Genomic DNA, 23822 nt, shown 5'->3' with positions numbered 1-23822 from the left:
AGGAAGCAATGGAGTGAACACTTACATTACAAAACTGAAATTTCTGATATAGGAAAAGGATTAAATGTGAGTGTTGTTCAGAAGGTGCTCTTTTAAAATGGTGCCATTTTCTGTCACCATGCAGTAGCATCTGCCTCTTTCTCTAGTGTGGCTGGTGCAATTCTTTATGTATTTTCAGAAAGTGAGAGTGATGGGTGTTCTTGTCCTGGAGGAGCTTGGCTTGTGTATTTGTGAAAATTTAACTCTTACGAAATGAGGTGGAATTCAACCTAGTGCAAATTAGAGACATGTCAGGGGATTACAAAAGAAATTTTAGATCAGAATTAGTGTAATGCAGACAAGATTTCTGTCAAAAGAACTGGGAACAGAACCAAGGTTTCCTCCTCTTCTCACTGCTCTATATAAAGAACTCACATGTACAGATTATAATTGCTGTAGTGAGAGGATGCCAAATTATATAATGCTTCTACCCACATTCCTCTTTCTAATCTCTGCTGATCCCCTTGGGGCAGGACTACGAAAAATTAGGGGTTTGACACCTTTACCCCTTTGTGGGTTCTTGCATAGTCTGATAATGTAACTCTGTAGATGGGATCAGGCTTTTCCACATTCGATGCTGACCAGGGACAAAAGATGGATGTGAATATGCAGAGTGCCTGCAGTACCAAAAATAGATCCAGATTTATTCCTGTCAGAACTTCTCTGAAGTTGGTGGAGTTGTGCCAAAGCAGAACATGCCCACAGTCTATAGGACACCCTGGCAGTGGGAAGGCTTGATGGGAAGGGCTTTGTGAGAACAACTAAACCCTCTGATTCTGACATTATGTGGGGACATTGTAAGAATATTCACCTCCGCTTAAACGATTTTCTGGGAGATTTCAGATACATCCTTAATGCCCCAAAGCCAGGGATAACATTGATCAAGGTATTTTCAAGCCTTGAGTTTAGTTCCATCAGCAGTTCTGAATCCCCAGACCAGCTAATGAGGTGCTCTAATTGATAGCATAATTCTACATAGTTTTTCCACTTATGCTAATGTAACATTTGGCTTCACTGAGGATGAATATTAACCACAAGTTGAAAGGAAGGTCTGATTCTCTGATCCTTTGCTACATTTCATCAAGCTTTTCATTTTACTTGCAATATCCACACTCAATCCATCCAGGCATTTTCTTTCCACTTGGGTCTAGAGACCCTTTTCAGCTGTTAATTGATAGTGTATGAGGCGTGGAGGCAACTTCAACAGTTTTACTGTTCCAGAAACATTCATCTCATTCATAAAGATCATCTGTTCAAGAGCAGCCAACCCTGGGCTTTTGTTCTGTTTACTGCCTTTGTTTTGGGCAATGTGCTGACTTGCCTACCATCTCTTGAACCACAAAGTATTCAAATAGTTTCCACTGATGTGTTAAGTTCTTCAATTCACATGAGCCTGCTCACTAAAATTTTGAGAGTATTAAGCTGGTTCCCAACACCAGACTCTTAGCACTTGAGGTGACACTACGTGGTGCTAAGTAGCCACAGCTTGAATCATAGAAAAAAAATCATGGAATCATAGAACCAGCTGGGTTGGAAGAAGCCTCTGAGATCATCAAGTCCAACCCTTGACCCAACCCCACTGTGGTCACCAGCCCATGGCACTGAGTTCCACATCCACTCTCACCTTAAACACCTCCAGGCACAGAGAATACACCACCTCCCTGGGCAGGCTGTTCCTGTCCTTTCCAGGTCCCTCTCCAGGTCCCTTCAACCTGTCCAGGTCCCTCTCCAGATCCCTCCAGCCTGGCCAGGTCCCTCTCCAGATCCCTCCAGCCTGGCCAGGTCCCTCTCCAGATCCCTCCAGCCTGGCCAGGTCCCTCTCCAGATCCCTCCAGCCTGGCCAGGTCCCTCTCCAGATCCCTCCAGCCTGGCCAGGTTCCTCTCCAGATCCCTCCAGCCTGGCCAGGTCCCTCTCCAGATCCCTCCAGCCTGGCCAGGTCCCTCTCCAGATCCCTCCAGCCTGGCCAGGTTCCTCTCCAGATCCCTCCAGCCTGGCCAGGTCCCTCTCCAAGTCCCTCCATCCTGTCCAAGTCCCCATCCAGATCCCTCCAGCCTATCAAGGTCCCTCTCCAGATCCCTCCTGCGCTCCAGCAGGTTGATACTCCCTCCCAACCTGGTGTCTTCTGCAAATTGGCTAATGATGGACTCAATCCCCTCATCTAAATAATTGATAAACATGTTGAACAAAATCCAAAGCAATGATACCTTCTGAGCTTCAAAATGAGTTGTGTAAGCTGTGTCACCCAGCTTTATTGTGCTTTCATTGTGTTTTGTGGTTTGGTTTTTCCCTAACAGGGAAGTAAAGTGCTTTTTTGTGGCATTTTTCCTTCTCTATTCCCTGTTTGGGGAGTGGGTGGATGCTCCAGGCAGATAAGGGAGGATGCTGTGGTTACTCAGGCAAAGATACTCATCAGACTTAAAACTGTGAGGGAATTTCCTCTGGTTACTGGCTCATCTGACATTTGTGGCAGGAAGGAATGAAGCTCTTGCTTTTTGTTTAGATAATTTGCCCCCATTTTAAGATAACTTACTCCTACTTTAGACACAAAAATTTGGGTGATTCAAAACAGAGGAAGGGAAAACTGGTTGGGCTTTTCAAATAAGATCAGGATAGGTTCCCAGATCCCACTGACTCTCCAAGAGAAGAAGTTTCTTTTAAAAATCCTAGCCTTAAAACGAGATAAAATCAGTTTATTAAAAAAAAGGAAAACCAACAAAACCCTCAAAATCAAAAGAAAAAACCAAACAAAAAAAAGGCCTAACAAACCACGGATTAGTCACTTCCAATGATAGACCAAAATTGATGTTGCCCATCCTTGCAGATGAAGCCTGTAGTGTGATGTCATTTATCACCTCATGGTATGACACCATTGCCACTGGATACAGTAACTTGCAGTTCAGTGTCCTTATGCTGTGCTGTTCAGATATATAAAGCAAAATATGTGTAACATTAAAAAAAGTATTAGATGACAAAGTGTTACTAAACACAAACTTTTCTCTTAAATAGCTGGGTTTTACTGAATCCATCAGAGAATTCACATTACCAAGAATTCACATTAAGCTTTGGTGAAGAATGTGTCCATTTTACTGATTTGGCAAAATAACTGTCAGGAGTGTAGACTGAGTGTATTCAGAAGGCACATCTTCACTTCAGGAGACAGGTCTGCACACTGAGAAATCAATCAGAATCCCTTAGGTGTCAGAAGGATGAGATTTCATAATTGTTAAAGGAGCAATGAAAGGAATCCTTTCCTTTTGGTCAAATTAACTTTGTGGTTGCTTTGGTGTCCTGTAACCTGGCCAGTTTTCCGAGATAAACACAGAACAACAAAAACTGGCAAGTTTTGTGCAGCAGGGATTGGTGGCCTGAACCTCATAAAACGTGCAAGTGAAGAACAGAACATAAAGCTGTCAATTAGATCTTCTAATAGCTTTTAAACTTTACTATATTTTATTACAGACCTAAAATTAGCCTTGTTTTCAGACTTGGATCTTCTTCGGGTTTTTCATACTTCAGCCCAACCTTCTCTTTGCTAGCAGAGCTGAGTTCTCAGCCCTGAGAGATGGAAGTGGTATTGGAGCATCTGACACATTTCTGCTCCCAACACTACCAGTTCTTCCATATGGCAAATTTTACATTCTTTATTGAGTTGTAGTGTTTTGAAATTTTCTGTATAGTTGTGTTTAAGCTGCCATTGTGCATGGTTATGACAGAACATTAGAAGATTTGTCTCAGTGCCATCTGAGTGAGATGGATGGACAGGGATGTGCAGGTTCCAGTCTGAGATTAGTGGATAAAGAGACCAGGGTGAAAGCAGTTTCTTATAGAAACAGCTACAAACAATGTACCCATTTCTAATTACCACAGATAAGCCTGAAGAATTGGTACATGTGAATGCAGATGTGCTGAAAAATCCCAGCAACAACCAAAACCTACCATGTGAGCTTTATGTCTACTGTGGGAACTTGAATTACACTTTGTTGCAGAACAGTAGTACCTTATATTGAGTAGAACACAACTTCTGAGTTTAATTTTCAATTCTGCCACTTAGGCACTGTGTAACTTTGGGTAAGTCGTGTAAAATGACATCCACAGAAGGATCCAGCAGGCAGGTCTCATCTCTTTCCATTTCCTAAAATGCTGTGCTAACCCCGCTGCCTAATCCTGGAGACACATACTGTACAATCTAGAAATGCCTCATTCTTCTACCTGAAAGAGTGTCAGATCTAAAAACCTGAGATTTGCACATTTAAAACTTGCTAAAAAAATCAGGGTGTCAAAGAGGTGTCACAGTTTACCATGAAGTGATTGACAGAGTAAGCATGAGCCTTCCTTGCCTGGGCACTGCTGACAGCCTGGAAGAGACAGGGCAGTGGAGCTGGGCTTTCTCTGCCCTGCTGGGCATCTCTGTGGGTTGGATGCTCACCCATTGTGTATTTCAAAGATTTCAAGGGTGGGTTCATTGCTTCTCTGGGTGTCCTGCCCCTGGAGGTGTTCAAGACTGGGTAGGATGGGGCTTTGAACAACCAGGTCGGGTGGATGATGTCCCTGCCCTTGGCAGGGGGTTTGCAACTAGATGGTCTTTAAGGTCCCTTCCAACCCAAGCCGCTCTGTGATTCTCTCTCCTTGATGGAGTTGCTCTTTTCCTTTCCACCCAGGCAGTGGTTCAGACATTTGGTGTGCAGGCAGTGGATGAGTTGATGATAAGGAGATGAAGGAAGTGCCCTTGTTTGGGAAATAAATACCTGGGGCTGTGATGAGAATGTGATTTAAATGCACCTTTTCCATGTCGTGTGTTGGTTTTGAGAATATTGTTCTGAGACACCTTCCCCTCCCTGCTAAGGTTGGGAAAGACCCCCAAGATCCTTGAGTCCAGCTGTTAACCCAGTGCTGCCACGTTACCACTAAACCATGTCCCCAAATGTGCCATCGACTTGTTTTTTTAACATGTCCCTGCTCAGACAGTTCCAATGCCTGACAGTCCTTTCAGTGGAGAAATTTTCCTAATATCCAGTCTAAACCTCCCCTGGCACCTGAGGCCTTTTCATCCTGTCCTGTCACTGGGGAGAAGAGACCTGCAGGTGTGGGCAGGAAGAGGGCTGTGTGCGGGTCTGGAATGTGTCGGGATGGGCAGGAATGGAGGCTGTACCGGATCGCGACATGCGCAGGGCAGCGCGGGGAAGACCCCGCAGCACTGAAAGGCTCCCAAAGCTCAGCGTTGCTATCTGTCATAGGGTTGGTTTATTCACCGCGCTTATTCACATTCCTGTTGATGCTGGCAGCGGGAGTTTTCCCGTACAGCCACGAACAATGAGTCACCTCCAGGTGTTTTGATTTGAAATGTCATTTATTTATTTAATTAATTTTAAATTTCGAAAAGAAGCCGGGCTGTAGCTCGCCTCGTGCCGTCCCCGGAGCATCGCAGACCTCGGAGCATCCCTCCCTTCCGGGCCCCGGAGCATCCCTCCTCCCGGAGGAACCCGGACCCCGCAGCATCCCTCCCCCAGGACCATCGCTCCCTCCAGACCCCTCCGCGCCGCGGGAACCGAGGCCGCTCCTCCCCTTGCGGAGAGAGGGAGAGATTCGGTTTTCTATTTATTTATTTATTTTTGTTCCTGCTTGGAGCGGGCAGGACCAATCCAGGGCCCGCCCTGCCCTCTCCGTGCCGGCTGGTCCCGGCCCCCCGGGATGCGCCGAGCTCCACTGCGGGAGGGAACATGAGCTGCCGGCTGCTTTCCGTTCCCTCTGCCAGCTGAATCGGTTTTATTTTTAATTTTTTTTATTTTTTTCCTCCCCCTCCTCGCCAGCTTTTTATGCTCAGCACCGGGGGAGCCGGGAAATTTTGTGACCACTGACGTATTTTGATTTAAAATCGCTGTCAGTGGACGTTGCTCCTTCTGTTACAACATCGTTGTCCTGTTCACAGCTATTTAGGCTTAAGCAGCTTGATTCTCTAAGGCTCGTATCCAAGGGCATCAGTCATTAACACACTGAGCTACATCTGCTTCTTGGCTAAGACTGAAGAAAGACATCTTAAGCTGGAAATCCTGCTCACTCACTCTCTAGTGCGTACGGAAGGGGAAGCATATGCAGCAGCAGGTTCCTTTTTTGTTCCAGTCCAAAGGCTGCCTCACTTTGGAGATGCAGTGACAAGATAATGGAGTGAAAGTCTCTCATTTCCAGGCAAGAAAAGAAGGAGCAAGTTCAATTGCAGAAATAGGAAAGAGGACAGTGGTGAAGAACTGAAAATAAAATTAGAGGAAACAGGTGGAAGGCTGGCATTAAGCTGGGAGGTATATTAGGCTGGAAGTGGTGTGGTTTCTTTTTTTTTTCTTTTTCTTTTTTTTTTTCCTGTTGATTGCATTGTTGGTTTTAAATTCTAAGCTGTTTCTGGAGATCTCTGCAGTAAACCACTCTGCTTTAGCGTAGAGCAGCCTCCCCAACGTGTCCTTTTCTCTCTCCCTGCCTGCTGTCTCTGCTGTTGCTGCTGCTGACAGAAACGTGTTAGGAAAGCAGAAAGAGAAAATGCCAGCCATCCTGGTAGCCTCCAAAATGAAATCGGGACTACCTAAACCCGTGCACAGCGCCGCGCCGATCCTGCACGTCCCGACGGCCAGGGCCATCCCACAGCCCTGCTACCTGAAGTTTGGGAGCAAGGTGGAGGTGACGAAGCCATTGTACTCCAGCCAGATTCCCCTCAAGTCTTCCAATGGACAAGAAACCGCAGGAGATGGACTCTCAGCAAGGAAGAGTAGCTCGGTAGAAAATGGATTTGACACACAGGTTAGAAGGCACCAAAGGCTGGGGAGGTGTATGTGGGAATTTATTTCTGTGTTGAGAGTGTGCAGCAGGTTTTCTGGGATAAATAGGAGTGTGAGAGGGGGTGTGTGTGTGTCCTAACATCTGTCTGCAGGGCTGGGGTGTTTTATATTCCACATAGTGGCGTGTGTGATTTTGTCAGCACGGTGGAGCTTATGGTGGGGTGGTCAGGGATGGGGCTGCATATGCTGTTTGCCTGTGGTGCCTTCTCTGTCTCCTTTGCCTGAACCTGGGGGGATTTACAGAAGGGAGATGGCAGAGATGTTGTTTATGGGGTGTGTTCTTTGTGTTCTTTCTGTGAGTGCCAAGTGTAAGGGCTGGGTTGTGTGCCTGGGCTGGGGCAAGGTTGCTGGTTGTCGTGGATGTGTTTTGTGTTTGGTCACGTACTGCACCAGAGCACTACTTGTGTGAACATTTTGTGTCTTTAGTTGTGTGGGGAGTGAATGGGAGGCAGTGCTTGATGCTAAATTACAATATGCATGTCATTCAGTGCAACTAAATGAATACTCACGAGGAATTGCCTGTTATAATGCTATATGTGCATGGCATCATAGATGCAGCATGTTATCAATGCACATTTTTTAGATTTCCCTTTATATCAGTCATCTAGTGTGTTTTGAGATACAGGGGGGAGAAATGCACATTCCTCAGCTGACTGATTTTTGTCAGCACAGGAACGTTGGGATTGCCTTGCCCTGGCTGTGCCCTGGTGTGCTCTGCAGCAGTGTGAGCACACATAGGGGGTGTGGGTACCACAGAGCATCTGCTCTGCTGCAGCAAGCACAATTGATTACCCCTGTACGGCAGCGTGGTGTATTTTGGCAACAGCCACACACATTACAAGCTGCTTCTACCAATATCTGAGCCCGGTGGAAGGTGATACCATTACACTGGGAGAGGGAAATGATGACAGATACTTACCTGGTTTTTTCCTTCCTGGAGGAATAATGGATCATCCCTACCATCTAGATTTTGAAATCTATGGCCTCATAACCCTGTTCTCTCTGGGCAAATGTGAATACTGGTTGGGCACGTCTGACCGCGTGCCCTGATTTTAGGACATGCTGTGCTTTCATTGCTGGTAGACAGGGTGACGTGTTGGGCTGCTCAGACCAGACAGACACAGTTCCTGAGGGACTGAGAGCAGGAAAAGGAGGCAGCCAAGCATTGGTGGCAGGGTAGTGGCAGCAGACAGACCAACCTGTGCATCACATCTTGCCCTTGGAATCAAATGCTCCCTTTCACTTGTGCCAGTCTGTGCTTGTGATTATGAAATGTCAGCAAGTCTCATTATCTGCTACCCTTTCTCTCAGACATGCCATGGTTGCTGCAGAGAAATCTACATTCCTGCAGAAGTGATTGTTACTCAGAAATATTTTCTCATCTCACAACAGATTGTGCTCAGAGAGATCCTGCCAGTGGGGAACCATTTGCTGCAGCAGGAAGGGCAACACTGTGGTGGGTTTAACCCTTCTACACATGGGGAACAAACCCCCTTTTTTGTATCCTGATGATGCAAAGGTCTTGATGCTGACTCATTACATTTACACGGGGAGTGATTTTGGCCAAAGAAATGTCAGGTAATTTTCCATTTTTAGTAACTTCAGCAGCAGGAGAAATGTTAAGCTTTGCATTCTCAGTAACCTCCTCTGGGTATCAGTCTGAGCAGATGACCAGCACCTTTTAAGGTGTGAACCACTAAGGCTTGTTTTACTATCCATTATCTTGAATAAACTCAGTCATTTTTTGTTGTTCTTATTGATCCAGCTTTGATCCTTCTGCCCATATAAGCATGCAGGGTTCTGCCGTTCAAGGTGGTCATTTGGAATGTCAGTCTTTGTCTAAAGGGAGATTTTTCCAGCACTGTTGTATCAAGGGTGTTATGCTTTCCTTTTATCACTGTTCTCCCTTGCAAGAGAGGAGGAGCAGGATGGATGGACAGCTGCCAGCTGGAGCTGAAGCTTTTTTATCTTGGAAGACCTGGTTGCATTCAGGTATAGAAGTGCTTTCTGATAACCTGGTAGGGTTTAGTCTTAAACGTTGCAGCAGGTCTGAATATCCTGAGACTCACAGACACGTCCTCTGAGGGTGATCTCCTGCTTCTCTGGATGGTTTATCTGAAGCACCAGTGTGGCCCCTCACTTTTACTGGGCAGGCACCTGGCATCACCTGGGAGGGGGGGAAGTTGTATTCTTACAGTGGAATTTTGAGTTTAGATCCACAGTGCTGGTCCCTGCATGGAGTTTTCAGCCCATGGGGAAGGACATCATACCCTCCTGTGTGGCTGAAGGGAGAGTTAGAGGGAGAATTGTGTCACTTGGATCAATTCTCTCCGTTCTGGGAGTGTTTCAATGAGTTGCTCTTAATCCCATTGGAGTTGGTCCTTTTTGGACTATATAACACAAAATTCAGTGGTATGTGCAGAGTAAGGAGAGAGAGCAATTTAATGTTTAGGACATCTGCTTACAGAGAAAGACATGATAGGAAGGATGAAGCAGATACATGGGCTGCCTTTAATGATTTGTGCATATGAATTTTTCCCTTCCATTGTGATGTAGAGATACACTTTTCAGTTTGAATTTGTGTTTGCCTTTTTCCCTGTGCTTGGTTGATGAATTATTCTGGAGAAGAGGCTGTGTCTAGTGCATAGACCAGAAATCACCATGTAAGGAGGATACCAGACCATGTTCTAATGCTGTTTTAGCGTGTCTCAAGCCACTTACACTCCAGTGCTTCCTGAGCTGTTTGGGTGCCAGGTGAGCACTGATTCTTCAGAGAGCATGAGCACTGCAGGTGGTATTCTGTAAAACACCAAGTTTTTTTTAAAAACTGCCTAAAATCAGGATGTCCCACTTACAAATGTGGTATCAGGGAAAATTTGTAAATGTTTCGCTGATTTTTTTTGTTGTTCTTCTCGAGATGGTTTTACATGTGTAAGCTGGATTTTCTAGTACCTGGAAGTTTTGTGCCTTAAGGCTGTTTATGGGAAATGTGTTATTTAAAATGCTGTGCAATTTATACAAACCATTCTTCAGAGGCACTTTCCAAAGAAAGGTCTGAGGTTTTTAGCATCAAGCCTATTGTAAATGCTAGTCAGAAATCTTAGGTCGATGAATCACAGCAGGATCATTCCTGTTTTATTGGTACTGATATACACACTCCATTCATTTTTCCATATTAAAGTGCCTGTGTTGTGCACAGCAGTGTCCGACTGCTGCACTGGTGCTTATTGTGTCTGATTTAAAAACACCGCCAATGACTCGTAGCCGTATTTAGAGGGTATTGTTTTGGAAATATTTAACTTTGTTACCAGAGAAACTTCCGTCAAGTGGATGGCAAGATAGTGATCTCTCATCCACACACTGGTGTTTATTAGTGATGCTGAGAAAGTCGGATGTATTTGGGCACTAGATCTGCATTGGTTATTTGAGACAGAGGGCATTGCCAATTAGGAGCCCGTGGCCGTGGTATAATTGTACATGCAGATGCAGGAAGGAATACACTCTGTTGCCATGTTGTTGGGATGCCACTGGAGCAGATCAGGGTTTAATTACTGTGTTTGTTGGTGCTGTGTTGTAGTCACTGTTTGTACCTTCTGTAACTGAAGCAGAACCGTGACCTTGCTCAGGGATTGGTCTCACCCTTCCACTGAAACACTCCAAGTTAACAGGCTCAGTTTACCTGCTATGAAAGTTGGTGCATTGAGCAATTACCTGTAAGTGTGCCTCAGATTTGGAGAGGATGGGTTGGGACAGGACTTGTTATTTCTTTGCAAACTTCTTTGCAATGTTCTCTGCTGAAAATTGGGTGGTCACTGTCCTGGTGGACATGGCAGGCAGGTCCTCACTGCGGGGTAGGTTTTCACTCCCTTTCCTCTTCCCTACTGTGGGCAGACCTAGTTCTTTTATGGGATTTCTAGAACTCCAACAACTCTTTGTGCTATCTACCAAATTCTTCAGTTTCCCTAGACTTTTGGTTTTTTTTTAAAGAATTCAACTCAGAAGTGGTTAGAGATCATTGAAATAAAGCTGCCTTGCTCAGATAGATTTTTCTTCATGTTGCTTTCCCAATCTTGTTGAGTTGGGCAGCCTAGATCTTGGTGGTCAAAATCTGGGCTGTTCTAGCTCTTCCTATTTTCTAGTCTTATGCTAGATTTTCTTCTAGTGATGTAGTTCTTCTTTCCTAATTTATGAAGATCATCTGCATCAGGGGTGTGCTCCAAAAACGTTTGCAAATCCCTATTGAGATTTAAAATGTCTCTTTTTCTTTCTTTGCTACCCATTCTATAATCCAAGTAATGACAAGGGTGTGGAGTGGACCTGGTAGAGAAGCTCCTTTCCAGCTCCCTGCAAAAAATCTTCTGGAGAGGCATTCCCAGGTTGACAGCACACTGCTGACACATTTCAGGGAGCTTTTCAGTCAGCTGTGTGCTGCTCTCCAACTGATTAATTAAGAGGTTCCTCCAGTATTTTTCCACACTTCAAATTTAGGCTCACAGCAACTGTTTGATGAGCCACACGTGACTTGAGATCTGTTGGCCATCAGGTTTCCTTCTCTGCCTCAACTTCCCCCTGTTCCCATGCCATTAGCAATCCAAATGAAGCCATGTAGTTCAGATATTAGTAATTGCTTTTCTATATGTTAATTAACTTTACCAGAAGCGGTTTATACCTCCATATCACTGTCTCACTAATGTGAAGCTTCATAAAGATTAATAGAGCAAATTGGAGAGAAATTGTGCCTTCCTTTCCCATATGCAGTGAGCCATTTTTGGGTGTGATACTGGGCAGCCCAATTTTACTACCAAACCAGCTGGAGAAGGGATGGGAATCAAGCAAACCTGTATCTGGACCCAGTTTGAATTCAGATGGATGTTGATTGGTTTCAATGCCATCATGTTTGCTGCCTCAGGGGTATGAAATTTGGTCTCGCTGTCACTGCTGAGCTAATTGTAAAAGAAATGATGAGAAATGTGCTCAGTCACACTGATAACTTTAGCAGGAAAAATGGCTTTTTGCAGTGTTGGAAGAAACCAAATGAGATCATGTTTAGGATGTAAACAAAGGATAAATTGTACTGAAGAGCTGGGAGGAGCTAAAAAACCCCTATAGATTCAGGTTATCAATATATAAGCACAAAAGAAATTCGGAATTAGTATTAACAAGCTTGTTTATATGGTTATAGTTATGTGCCTAAGTACATTCCTACAACAAAGCCCTTGCTGTATCTTCCTTTTGGATGGATTCTTTCTTCATAAGCAATCTGAGGCTATTAAGTAGCCAAATTCTTGTTCTATTCATGTTTCCAATGGGTTTGGTGTATTATAGATGCACACAGGTAAATATCCAGATGAAATGCTCCCAGATGGAAAACAATCCCAAAGCTGTTTTATTGTAATTATTAATATAGACTTTTCAATGATCTGCCCTTTCATATAAAGAGCTTCCCTTTCTAATGCCCTGCATTTGAACAGAAGGTGTTAAGATTGCACTCTAAATTCAGGAGGCTCTTCAGTCACTGAGTTTTCATTTTGAATGTGCAAAGTGTCACTTCGACTCAAAGTTCCATTCAGTTTTTAATTGTACTGGAAAATACAGTTGTGGCAGTTCCTGAGTTATTGTGGGCTCCTCCTTCACAAGTTGTTCAGTACCTTTACTGTTGAACTGGCTGGGATGGGATCTCCAAGGGTACTCATAGTTGAACTAATAATGCTCCTGTTGAATTCAGTCAAGTTTTTACAGGCCATGATGGTGTTTTTGAAACATTCATTCAATATATCTTTTTTTTCCTGCTTCCAGTTTATTTCTTTATGTTATTTCTCTGATCTCTGCCAGTAGGATATATGAAAATAAATATATAAAAATATTTTTATATATACACATAATATTTCTTCGCACACATTTTAATATACTTAACCTCCATAGGAGTAGGGATATTGTTCTTGTGTTATAAATGGGTGGCTGAGGCACAAAGAAACTCACCCAAGGTCAGAAAGTCTGCAGTGCTGTAGTCCCCTGATACTCCATTATCTTTCTCCTTTGCTGCTACTTGTTAACAGTTGAAAATGCTTGTGCATATGGTGGCCATGTGTTCTCCTTCTGTCCTTGGAACTGTTGGTTTACTCCAGAAAGCTGAATCTCTTCTCTGTCCCTCTCTTAGCAAGGAGTTTTTATCACCTTCTGCTGCGACATTTGATGTGTGGTTACACCCAAGGCAGAGGTACAGGGATATTATTAGAGGAGAACAGCAGGTATTGCTTTTAAAAGCTCTTGGCACTGAACCTGAGCTTTAGTTCTCAAAAATTAAAAAAAAAATCAAATTGTAAAGAGGTCTAGTAAACAAATCATAAATCTTTCCAAAGTTTCAAGTATCTGAGAAGAAGCCAAATAAAATAAAATTATGAGTCCAACACCGTTTGTGCCCTTTTTGCCTATCCAGAGAGTATCAGAAAAGAAAGCCTTTTTTGTTGAGATAGAAAGGGTGGATTCAGTTCTTGGTTTTGGAAATTCAGAGTTGGTATTGGCTGATTTTAATTTCTTCTGAAGAGTCCTTTGAGAAACATTGTCTGCTCTGTAATTTCACTTTCCAGATTGTCTCACCACTAGATTTAAATCTCTGATTAATTTGTATCTTATTTTAATGCTTCTAGCCTACAAGTCCCCTTTTCCTACCAAAGCAAAAGAAAGTAAGGAGGTGCTTAAATCAATAATTATTCTGTTTGAACTTTGCAAATTTGCAGCAGAATAAATAATGTGAGTGCTGTTTAAGAAGATACAGTTATGAATGAAGCAAGAGCTGGGCCTTTAATGAAAGGGGGTGTGTCCTGTTCTTCAATTTTTTTATCCATTTGCTTTTTGTTTATTTAAGCTTTGGGGCTAAACCTTCTACTTTTATTCTGGCATAAACCAAGAGATGCTTTTAAAATTTTAACTCATTAATCTATTTTTTCCTTGCAGCAAACTGCAGAATTTCATTCTCCTGAGAAATTCACCTGGCTAAAAATACCCTGCTTTAATATTATTTTTAGAAGCATCCATATTTGAAGTATATAAGCGGTTAGATATTATGTGTATTATTAGACATGAACTGTTGGTACATTTTGTAACAGGAAGCTGCTGGTTTTCCATTCACCAAGAACTGGAATTCAGTCAAACACTTGGCACTTAGTTGTATGCCTCTAATTTTATCTGTAAATTGTTTTTTTTCTGCAATAGTTTGTGGAAACAGTCTCAGTTTCTTCAGTTTTGCAAAGCACAGACATGGAAATAACTGCTAAAACTTTAAACAAATAAACCACCTATTAAAATAAATACAAAAACAAGTCACTTCTTATTTTGAAACAGGCTGAGATCTGAAGTTTTATTCTGATTCCACCTTATTTTTTGCCTCTTGGAAATATTTTTAGGTGTGTTGTCCTTGGATTATTTTTCATTTTAAATTTGGCTTATTTTAGAATTGGAAGCAATGTGTGGGAAAACAATGCACGAAGGGATGAAATACCCAACTTCTATATTTGAAAATACACTTTCACCAGGACTTTCTCTCCTGTGTGTGTTCAGTTTTGGGTTGTCATGTCATCCTACTTGGGCAATGTCTTGTTGCCTTGCTTTTTAGCCTGTGTTGATCCCTTGTCTTGAAGGTTTCATAGAATCATAGAATGGATTGGGTTGGAAAAGACCTCCGAGATCATCAAGTCCAACCCTTGGTCCAACTCCAGTCCCTTTACCAGATCATGGCACTCAGTGCCACGGCCAAGGTCAGTTTAAAAACCTCCAGGGATGGTGAATCCACCCCCTCTCTGGGCAGCCCATTCCAATGCCTGAGCACTCTCTCTGCAAAGAATTGTTTTCTAATATCCACCTTTCCCCAAGTCCTTTTCCTCGTGTGGGTTTTTTCTCTACAGCAGTGCCTACAAGTTGCTCTGTCCTCTCTTCACACCTGGGAGGAGTCTCCTGCCCTTATTTTACCTGTCCAGTCATCAATATTGGTCCATTTCTTCTCTCTTGTCCTTCATGTGGTGACCACCATGGTGCAATCCAGAAGTGTCCTGTGGTGCAGGTACAGGCAGTGGGAAGGCTGAGCTGGAACCAGCAGATGTAAAGAAGAGAGCCCACGGGCCACAGGTTTTGTTTTACACAATCAGGAAGGAAAACTCAGGGGCTGTAAAAACTGCGGACCGGCAGGTGTTGGTTTGGTAACAGAAGTGCTTTGCTTGGCAAGGAAACATGGTCAGGTTTGTGGGATGTGAATTCTGGGCACTAAGTTGGTGGATTCGTTGGTGTTTTCTTTGAAAGTGGATATCTGCCTGTTTGTAAGAGTTCTAAACACTGTGAGTCCTTCCTCCAAGCTCCAGGAGCTCACAGGAGTGGAGACAAAGTGCTGTTCCCTCCATGCCTGGAGAAAGGGAAGGTTGGGTTGGGTACTGAGGCATGGTGGGCAGTGGCAGAGAGGACTGGACTGTTAAGCCTTTGTGGAGAAACCCAGAAATGTCTGTCCCACCTGCTTAATGAAGTGACTCATTCATGCACACCCAGGTTTTCTCATTAAATATATTATCAAAAAATAAATAAAACCCCCCAAGCAAACCAACCCAAACCAACCCCTGACAGGCTGACTCACTCTATGGCTGTTCTCAGAGCTGGGGTCTGGGTTCCTTGGTTGTGCTTTCTCCAAAGGGAAGGACTGAACTGACCACCTTGATCATTTCCATGTTCCTCCTCATCTCCCATATAACACTGAAGAATCTTACAAGGCCTTTGGGCCTTTTAGCTACATTTTCCAGAGTTGTTTGGGAAGAACATCTTCTAGGCTGGCTGTCTGAGGACACCCCTGCTTTGTTCTTGGGGGAAGTGGAAGAGGCGTATGACAGGCTGGCATTGTAATTTTAAGTATTTTATGTCTCATGGAGAGGTATTCTCAGCTGTGAAGACTGTTGTAGACTATTTAGCTCCATGTGATGAGGTGACTCTTCCCTGATAGGATTGCCTATCTTCTACTGGAAATGATGAGCAGAAATGATTATATTGTATTTTTCTGCCATCTATTAATTCTATATACTTGTCCATCGGTAGAACAAAAGGAATGCCCTAGTGGGATTTCATTTTGCTGCTCTGGCTTGTGTGACATTTTATGGTGAACATGGATACTGAGATTTTGTTATATTTTTATATCTCATAACAAATATTCAGAAGCATATTTCTTTTCTTTTAGCTTTCTGCACTTGAGCCATGTCCACTGTTAGAGGGTTCAGGTAACTTCAGTACCAAAAAGCTAAATACTTGTAGAAGTATTTTTGCAAGACTTACAGCTGTCTCTCCACATAATATCTATTTTGGGTGTTACTCAGATTATGGCATTAATTACCAGGAAGTCATTTCTAACCAACTTGTACAAGGGGCCCAGCAGATTTGCTTCCTCTGGCAGACAGAGCACTATGAGACACGGAGCTGTGGGATCCAGCAGATAGAAAGATTGGTGTCCTGTCTTTTGGAGTCAGAAATCATTCTTAAGCCACTATAGCATGACACAAAGTTATGTTTTCTTAGAGAATTTAAACTTTGGGCAGTATCTGTCTGTGTGTGTTGGCGGTTTGAGACTTGGAGCAGATGTAGAGCACACAGTTGCCTCCCCAGGGATCAATGTGAGACTTTGATTGTAGTTGATGGAGACAATAATTAGTGAATTGGTCTGGTAGGATGAATTTCATTCTGTTCTAAATTACTCTTCATTTGCAAGAGTCCTACAGATGTTTAAGTCTTCAAAACTGATTTTTAAAAAATTGTGTGTGTTTGGAGATCAAATGTGCATTGACCACGGTCAGGCTGCTTCTCAGGACAGACATGCATATCCCAGTCTTGTCTGGGGCTTAACTGGCATGGATTATTTTGGGAAGAAGTATTTTTGGCATTGCTGTGTCTTACTCCTGTAGGATGGGCCCTGGAACACACAGGGGTCTGATCCTCCATGGTATAGTGTGCCAGGTTGGCACTGGCAAAGAAAGCTGGCACAAGGGTGCCTGTCCTCTAGCCTGGAGCATCCTGCTCATCCCTACACAGCCTCTCCAGGGGAATGGTTTGAATTTGCTTTATTCCACTCAACCAAACTACTTGCTGCTTTGCAAGAGGGAAGAGCAGTGGTTGCCTAGGATCCCGTTTCCAAGCAGTCAGATTCCAACTTCCCACACTGCAGCAAGGGAGATTTTCCTTTCCTGCCTGTGAGATGCCTTTTGGCCTTTTCCCTGGTAGGGTTTGGGCCACGTGGAGTGATTTGTGGGGCATACGTGGGATGTGGTGCCCGTGCCCACTGCAGGGTTGGTTGATTGGCTTGGATAGCAAGGCAGCTGTGCCTTATTTTTAACACAAGAATTAATTCCACCTTCCCTTTGTTGAGCAGGTTACCTCAATAAGGAGCCTGAAATAATAGCAATAATTTTTAAAAAGTCTGTGAAGCTCCTAGACTTGTTAATAGCAACCTAATCTCTTGGCTACAGCACTGTGAACTAGGTAGGGTTTAGCCCTGTTTGTTGCCTCCTGAGCACCCTCAGGCTGAGCAGAAGAGAGGTTTGTATTGAACAAACATGGACTTTCCCCTGTTCCCATCCCAGAAATGCCCGCAGGTGCTGGCTGTGATGGGGGGCACTGATGCCCCCCTTAGCCCCCCGTGTGCTGCTGTGTCAGCGTTTCTGAGCCAATGACCTGTCGGATCCACTTAGGGTTTGTTATGTAGCATTGAGCAAAGAGAAATCTGAAATTTCAGTGTTCCACTGGAAAATCATTTAATTTTAGGTAATTTTGCACTGGTTCTTAGTAGCTTATATAAATAGATTTTCAACAAATAAAAGCCTCAGGTTTTCCATGCACATGGGCACGTTTCAGTCACACAACCAATACCTGTGGTGGAAGGAGGCTCTTGTGAGCCATCTTTGTGAATAGCTGCAGCATCACTCAGAGCCCTCAGCCCTCCCTCCCTCCTCCTTTCCTCTCTAACAGCAGCTGAGATGGCAGGGCTTGCTTTGGCCGGTATTTTGCATCATTTACAGCACTGCTGTTAAACGCTGGGCTCAAATGGATGGGCGCTCAGCTAATTTGCATGATTTAAAATGCCAGCTCGGTTTAATGTAGAGCAGCTGGTATATACTTAACTCCTTCAGGAGAAAACTTAATCCCAGCAGATCGCATTATCCAGGGCTACACTGCAGTTATTTATTTATTTATCCTTCCCCTCACCGCTTCCTGGAACGTTTGTAAAGATCATTTCTCTGCTGCTGGCAAAGGGCTGTGCTCCCTGGTGATAATTGTGCAGCTTGCAGAGTTCACAAAGCGATTGGTCACACCCTGTGACAAATACTTGTTGCAGCTTCTGAGCAGCCACTTCCACACTGACCTTAGCAAGGAGGACTCTAAATTAAGATGTGTCATGGTGAAGGATGGTGAGATTAGTTGGAAGAGGGACAGGTGTAGAGGCCTGGATTATGTGGATTACTGCATACTCAATTTCTTAGGGTTGAATTTCAAGGTTGAAAATGGCTAATTCCACAGTTATGGCATTAGGATGTGCTGTGCTGCTCCTCTGGGTGCTGTGCCAGCAGCCAGTCACCTTGTGAGGGAACGAGGACTTGGAGGATCAAAGAATTCCTGTGCTCCCCTGAAATAATTAGCATAACCTCAGTGAGAGGATGGAGGCAGAATAATCTTTTAATACCAACCTTTCTCAAAATTGACCTTGTCACAGGCAGATTCATCTTCTCACAGAGAAACAGGTGTGGTGGAGTCACTCTTACTGCATCAGAAATGCAGGCACAGTATCTCATCCTTTGCCAAAACTCTCTTGCCTTTCCCTGGGCAGAAGAGCTCTGAACATGCCTTTGGGTGAGCTCTGGGATATTGTGCAAGGAAGGTGGACTCTGCAAAGTCAGGGCTTCCTTAAGGCACTAAATGGGGCATTCTCTTCCTCTGGAATTTTTTTATTCTATCAAGCTTGAGCTGACCAGTTTCACACGGTCACTTTTGAAGACCCTTAGTAGTTTCAAGCACAAGCTATTAAGCTGGAGCTAAAACATGTGTTAGGTTCTTTTGCCATGTGTAAGTCCTTCAGTGTTGCATCTGAAGTTTGAGAATTCCTGTTACCCTCTATAAAAACCTTTGTGTCAGACAATCCCATGTAGGTACTTGGTTGATATCAGTGCCGTGTTTGGTGTATGGGACAGGAAAGTCATGTTGGTACAAGGGAAAGGACAAGTCCTCCCTAATGAAAACTTGTTATTGTTGTTGTGAAATGTAAACCACTAAGAAGATGACCTCCTATAATCTTCTTTCACAAATGTAGGCAAGATAAATTGCCCTTGGTGATGAAATGATACATTCTTTCATCTCATGTAGTCCATGTGTAAGATAATTAGTGTGCCAGTATGCTGTGGGAGATTACAGCCCTGCATTGTGTAGGCAGATTATTTCTGTTGTAGTGTGTGTGTACCATAACTGGGCTGAACACCTGAGTGTTTTTGATGTATAACACACAAATAATTTCAGCCATTTGAGGAAAAGCCTCGCTGATGGTTGTGCTTGATGGAAGAAGTTAAGCAACAGGTGTCCATCCTTCAAAAAAGACAGAAACCATTTTGTGAGGCAGTTTAAAGGTTCCACTCTAGCTGAGGCAGAGCATGGTGGTTTAGCAATTGGTTGTCAGGCACCAGGTCAAGACTCCCAGCAAACGATGCTGTTTGTGTTTGTGGAGTCTGACTCGAGGCTTTTGGAACAGGAACAAGTGAGCCAGCTCTTCATTCGTGCTGTGTGAGAGCTGTCTCTGAGTTAAATCCTCATCACCCGTGTCACTTGGGTGTCTTGTTTGTTTTCTTTGGGTGACTAAGGGAGAAGTTTATTTCTTTTAATGCTTTTCCATTGGTTAATACAAACTTTACTAGAGGTCCAGGCTCGACCTCTAGTGCTTATTATTTCATTCCTTGCTATTTTCCACCACAGATATTTTTATCTTGCTGTTTTTAGGACTTTTCCAACTGGTGAGAAGGTTGGGAAAGCCAGTTCCACCAGACTGGACATGCTGTGAAAAAGCTTGAAGGAAGGATAAGGCTGGTTTTTATGGCACCTTCCTGCCAGGAGGGATTTCAGTCCTTGAGGGCAGGGAGGATGCAGTGATGAGCCTGTGAGTCACAAGCCATGGCAGCAGTGTCACCTCCTTGCTGCCTGCTGCTCTTTATCACCAGCAACTCCCTTATCTCACAGGTGTTCTGCAGAGATAAATCCATTATAATTCCAAGTAGCTCAGGTAAGTGATACCTGAAGCCACAAAATCACCTTAACTGTGGGACTTGTAAACCTTCCTGCGTCACTGTGATCTGCTTTTTTTCTCTACTGATTTTTTTGCTTAAGGTAATCCTTGAATCCAAGCAAGAGATACTTGAATCACAGAATCCCAGACTATTCTGAGTTGGAAGGGACCCACAAGGATCATTGAGCCCAACCCTTAAGTCAGTGGCCCACACAGGGGATTGAACCCATGACCTTGGCATTATTACAACCAAGTTTTAACCAACTGAGCTGACCTTCCACTAATGATATATGGATTTTAATAAAACTTGTGAAGATAGAAGTCTCATTGTTAGGAGAAGGTTCTCCACTATAAACAGATGTCATTACTTTTGGCTGTTCCTTCTGAAAACCGCAATTTGTCCTTTTATTGCTGAAAATAATTTAAGGAGATGAGAACTGAAGAGCTGCATACGCTGTTTCACATTGTAATGAGGAGTTGGTGGGCTGTGGGTTTCCATCTGCACTCCACTTCCACACCATCTGCCCATGAGGAGAAAATCAGCAGCGGGAAAACAGTAGGATGTGCTGCAGTTCTGCAGCCACAGAACCACCAGTTACACACAGAACCTTGTGAGGTCTGTATTGAAACCTGAGCCTCGGACAGCACAGCCCTGGAAAGGGAAAGGGGAGTGTGAAAAAGGCCACTGAGATTTTGGAGGGTGGAAAAAGGGGTTTTCAAGCCTTGCATGATTGACTGCGTTAGTAGAAGAGAGGAGTCTGCAGAGTGTTAATTCATAGTACGGAGCACAGCTGAGGACTATCTGAGAAGGCTGAGATTATGCTAATTTATGCGGTCCACATTGCTACTGCAGTTTAAAAATAGCTTTTTTTCTAGAGATCTAGAGCTACTGTGGGTTGGCTTTGCATTTAACTCTGCAAATTTTACCAGTTTGAACACAGAGCAAACCTTAAGTGGTCTTTTTATCACAGAAACACAGTTTATTTAAGGTTGGAAGGGACCTGTGGAGATCACTCGGTCCAACCCCCCTGCCAAGGGAAGGTCACCTGGAGCAGGTGACACAGGATCGTGTCCAGGTGGGTTTGGAATGTCTCCAGAGAGGAGACTCCACCACCTTCTTGGGCAGCCTGTTCCAGTTCTCCTTGTCATGCTCTCTGGTAGGAGGCACTGTTTGCTCCTGCTCCTCTTTTTGTGGGGGTTCTGGGTGGTTCTACCACATTCCATCCCTTCTGTTCAAGAGGCTGAATGGAAAACATTAGTCCTCTGGCTTGGGAATGATACAGGAGTATTAGTGGTGGGTTCTGTGAACAGCTGCAGTTAGGCCTGAGGCTGAATGCCCAAAAGAATAGTTCAGATTAAAGCACGTTTTGGGGTTCTTGGCAACTGGTGTTGCTTTGCAGAGCTTGGCACCTGTTGCTGAGTTGTGTGGTGCCTTGGAGCACCTTTGAGAGGTATTTGGCTCACCATCTGTCACTCTGCATGTCATTGTTTTGGGTGCCTATGGGGATGTGAGAAACAAAAGGAGGGGGCAAACCTCCATTTATTGGTTGTGATTAAAACCGATTTTCAGGTTGCCATATTTGAACTGCATTTCCAGTGAGTGTGGGTGAAAATGTGAAATAAGAAATGTATTATGGCTGGATTCAGTGGGTAATTTCATATTCTGGTTTTGCATTTGATATTCTGAAGGAGCTAGAATATATTTTGCAGTTCAAGTCATAATTTAGCTGTATGAATAGACTTACACACAATACTGGAACTGATTTTAAAGACCAAAGCAAGTTGGGACAAAAAGTCCTGGTGTGTAACTTGTGTTTGAGCAGCTGTTCCTCTGACAAGATGGCAGTGGGTTTTGCCTGCCAGGAGATAAACCCATCCTAAGCACGAACACTCCCAGTTTTTGAAGTCTACAGTGATGGGTGGAAGCCAGGAAAATATAATTCCCCTTCCTCTTTTCCTTCTGACACCTCCAGTCACATTTTGGGATGAGACTTTTTGTTGTGTTTTATTAAAACCCTTTCTCTAACTCAGCTCAGGAAGGGTTGGTAACCCCTAATGGACACCTGGGTGTTGGTTCTGCATCTTCAGTAACTGCTGTGGAAAAAGCTCATTTAACAGAAAAATCATAGTAGACAACAGTGGTTACAATGCAAATTGTTCAAGGTTTTACTTTTTTAGGACTGTATAAAATAGATTTTGACTCATCAGTGAGTTAATCTGTGCAGGCCAGAAGTGGCAGGGAGGGAGGGAGGGCACTGCTGATCTTTGTGCTGCTGGAGGTGGAAGTTGCTGATGGTCTGGAGTCATTCAGCACTTGGGACTGTAAGTCAGTCTGAAAGTAGGTGTAGATCAGTGACTCATTTTTGCCCATCTTATTGTAATTCCAGATGGACACGTGTGAGGTCAGATTAGAGGTGTAATTTTATATATGAATTTACCTATGGATATATTATTCCTACAATTCAGTTTTTTAAAAAAACCCACAGATTTATTTACTTAGCTGCTGAGAGGTTTAGAAACTGTAGTCCTGGGATACTGGATGAGGCCAGATTGCTTTTTGATTTCCAGCATCATCATCCAGTGTGATGCCTGCAACTAGACTTGTGTTTGTATTGGGAATTAATTTCCATGCACAAACCACCTCTGGCTCTTGTGGCCCAACTTACTTAATGTAAAGAACTCATTGAAATCTGAGAAACACAAAACCCCTCTTAGATCCAGCTTTCACAGAATCATAGAATGCATTGGGTGGGAAAAGACCTCCGAGATCATCAAGTCCAACCCTTGGTCCAACTCCAGTCCCTTTACCAGATCATGGCACTCAGTGCCACGGCCAAGCTCAGTTTAAAAACCTCCAGGGATGGGGAATCCACCCCCTCTCTGGGCAGTCCATTCCAATGCCTGAGCACTCTCTCTGCAAAGAATTTTTTTCTGATATCAAGCTTTTATTCTGTTTTATTCTGTTCAAATGCAGCCCTTGTGTATTTCTATCACTCTCAGGTTATTGAAAAGTGTAATTTTTTTTATCCCCTGTTTTTCCATGTGTCATGTGGTTTGGGGCATTTCTGCAGCGTTTGGAGAGGGAATTAGTGAGGTGTTGTACCTGGTGGTGTTCCACGAGAATGCTCCATGAAGTTACAAATCAGAAGCAATGGTGCCCTGTGGCAGCAAAACCTGAAGTGACACAGGTAATGTGGAATTCTGGGCCACCTCTGAGCCAAAATGCACCCAGTGGGATCAGCTTGCAGGAGTCAGAGAGTGGGATGAACACCTGTGTGAGCTGTGCCTTTTCCACAGGGAGAGAAAGATTGAAGTGTCAGTCACAGGTTCTTGGGAGCTACTTAGTCTGGACCCGGTCTTTGGACTGTCTCATTGAGTAGGAATAGCTGTGAGCGTCCTTTTTTTTTTACAGATGGTTATTCTGACACTGAGTTTAGGTTAAAGAAAGCTCGGGGTAAGGCTGAGTGAAAGGAAAAAAGGGACTAAGCAGTTCCTGCCGCTGCTTTGCTGTGGGGTGGGTTGGCTGGGCTGCTATTGCCACCTGGTGGTGTTGGACAGCACCAGAGCACACCTCATTTTCCTTCGGTTTCCCGGATGAGTTGCATGTGATTAAGTAGATATTCGATATTGATAAGATTTATTAATGATACACTTTTATTATAGGTAATTCTTTCAATGA

At 43.8% G+C, this 23822-nt stretch overlaps 1 protein-coding gene across 4 annotated transcripts in view; it reads left to right on the top strand.

The window, feature by feature from the left end:
- NAV2 (neuron navigator 2) overlaps positions 1–23822 on the top strand; it is a 390109-nt gene that overhangs the window by 167595 nt on the left and 198692 nt on the right. For 3 of the 4 annotated variants that reach the window (XM_071559141.1, XM_071559140.1, XM_071559139.1), the window contains exon 1: positions 6066–6823. The exons of the other annotated variant lie outside the window; for it this stretch is intronic. In XM_071559141.1, coding sequence (XP_071415242.1) covers positions 6566–6823 — 258 coding nt within the window. In that variant the 5' untranslated portion in view covers positions 6066–6565. Of the gene's footprint in view, positions 1–6065; positions 6824–23822 lie in introns of those variants that run through there. 4 annotated transcript variants of the gene reach the window in all.

This window comes from Pithys albifrons, chromosome 6 (genome assembly GCF_047495875.1).
Source record: "Pithys albifrons albifrons isolate INPA30051 chromosome 6, PitAlb_v1, whole genome shotgun sequence".
NCBI classification, from domain to species: Eukaryota; Metazoa; Chordata; class Aves; order Passeriformes; family Thamnophilidae; genus Pithys; species Pithys albifrons.
This window is presented reverse-complemented; position numbering and strand designations above follow the sequence as displayed.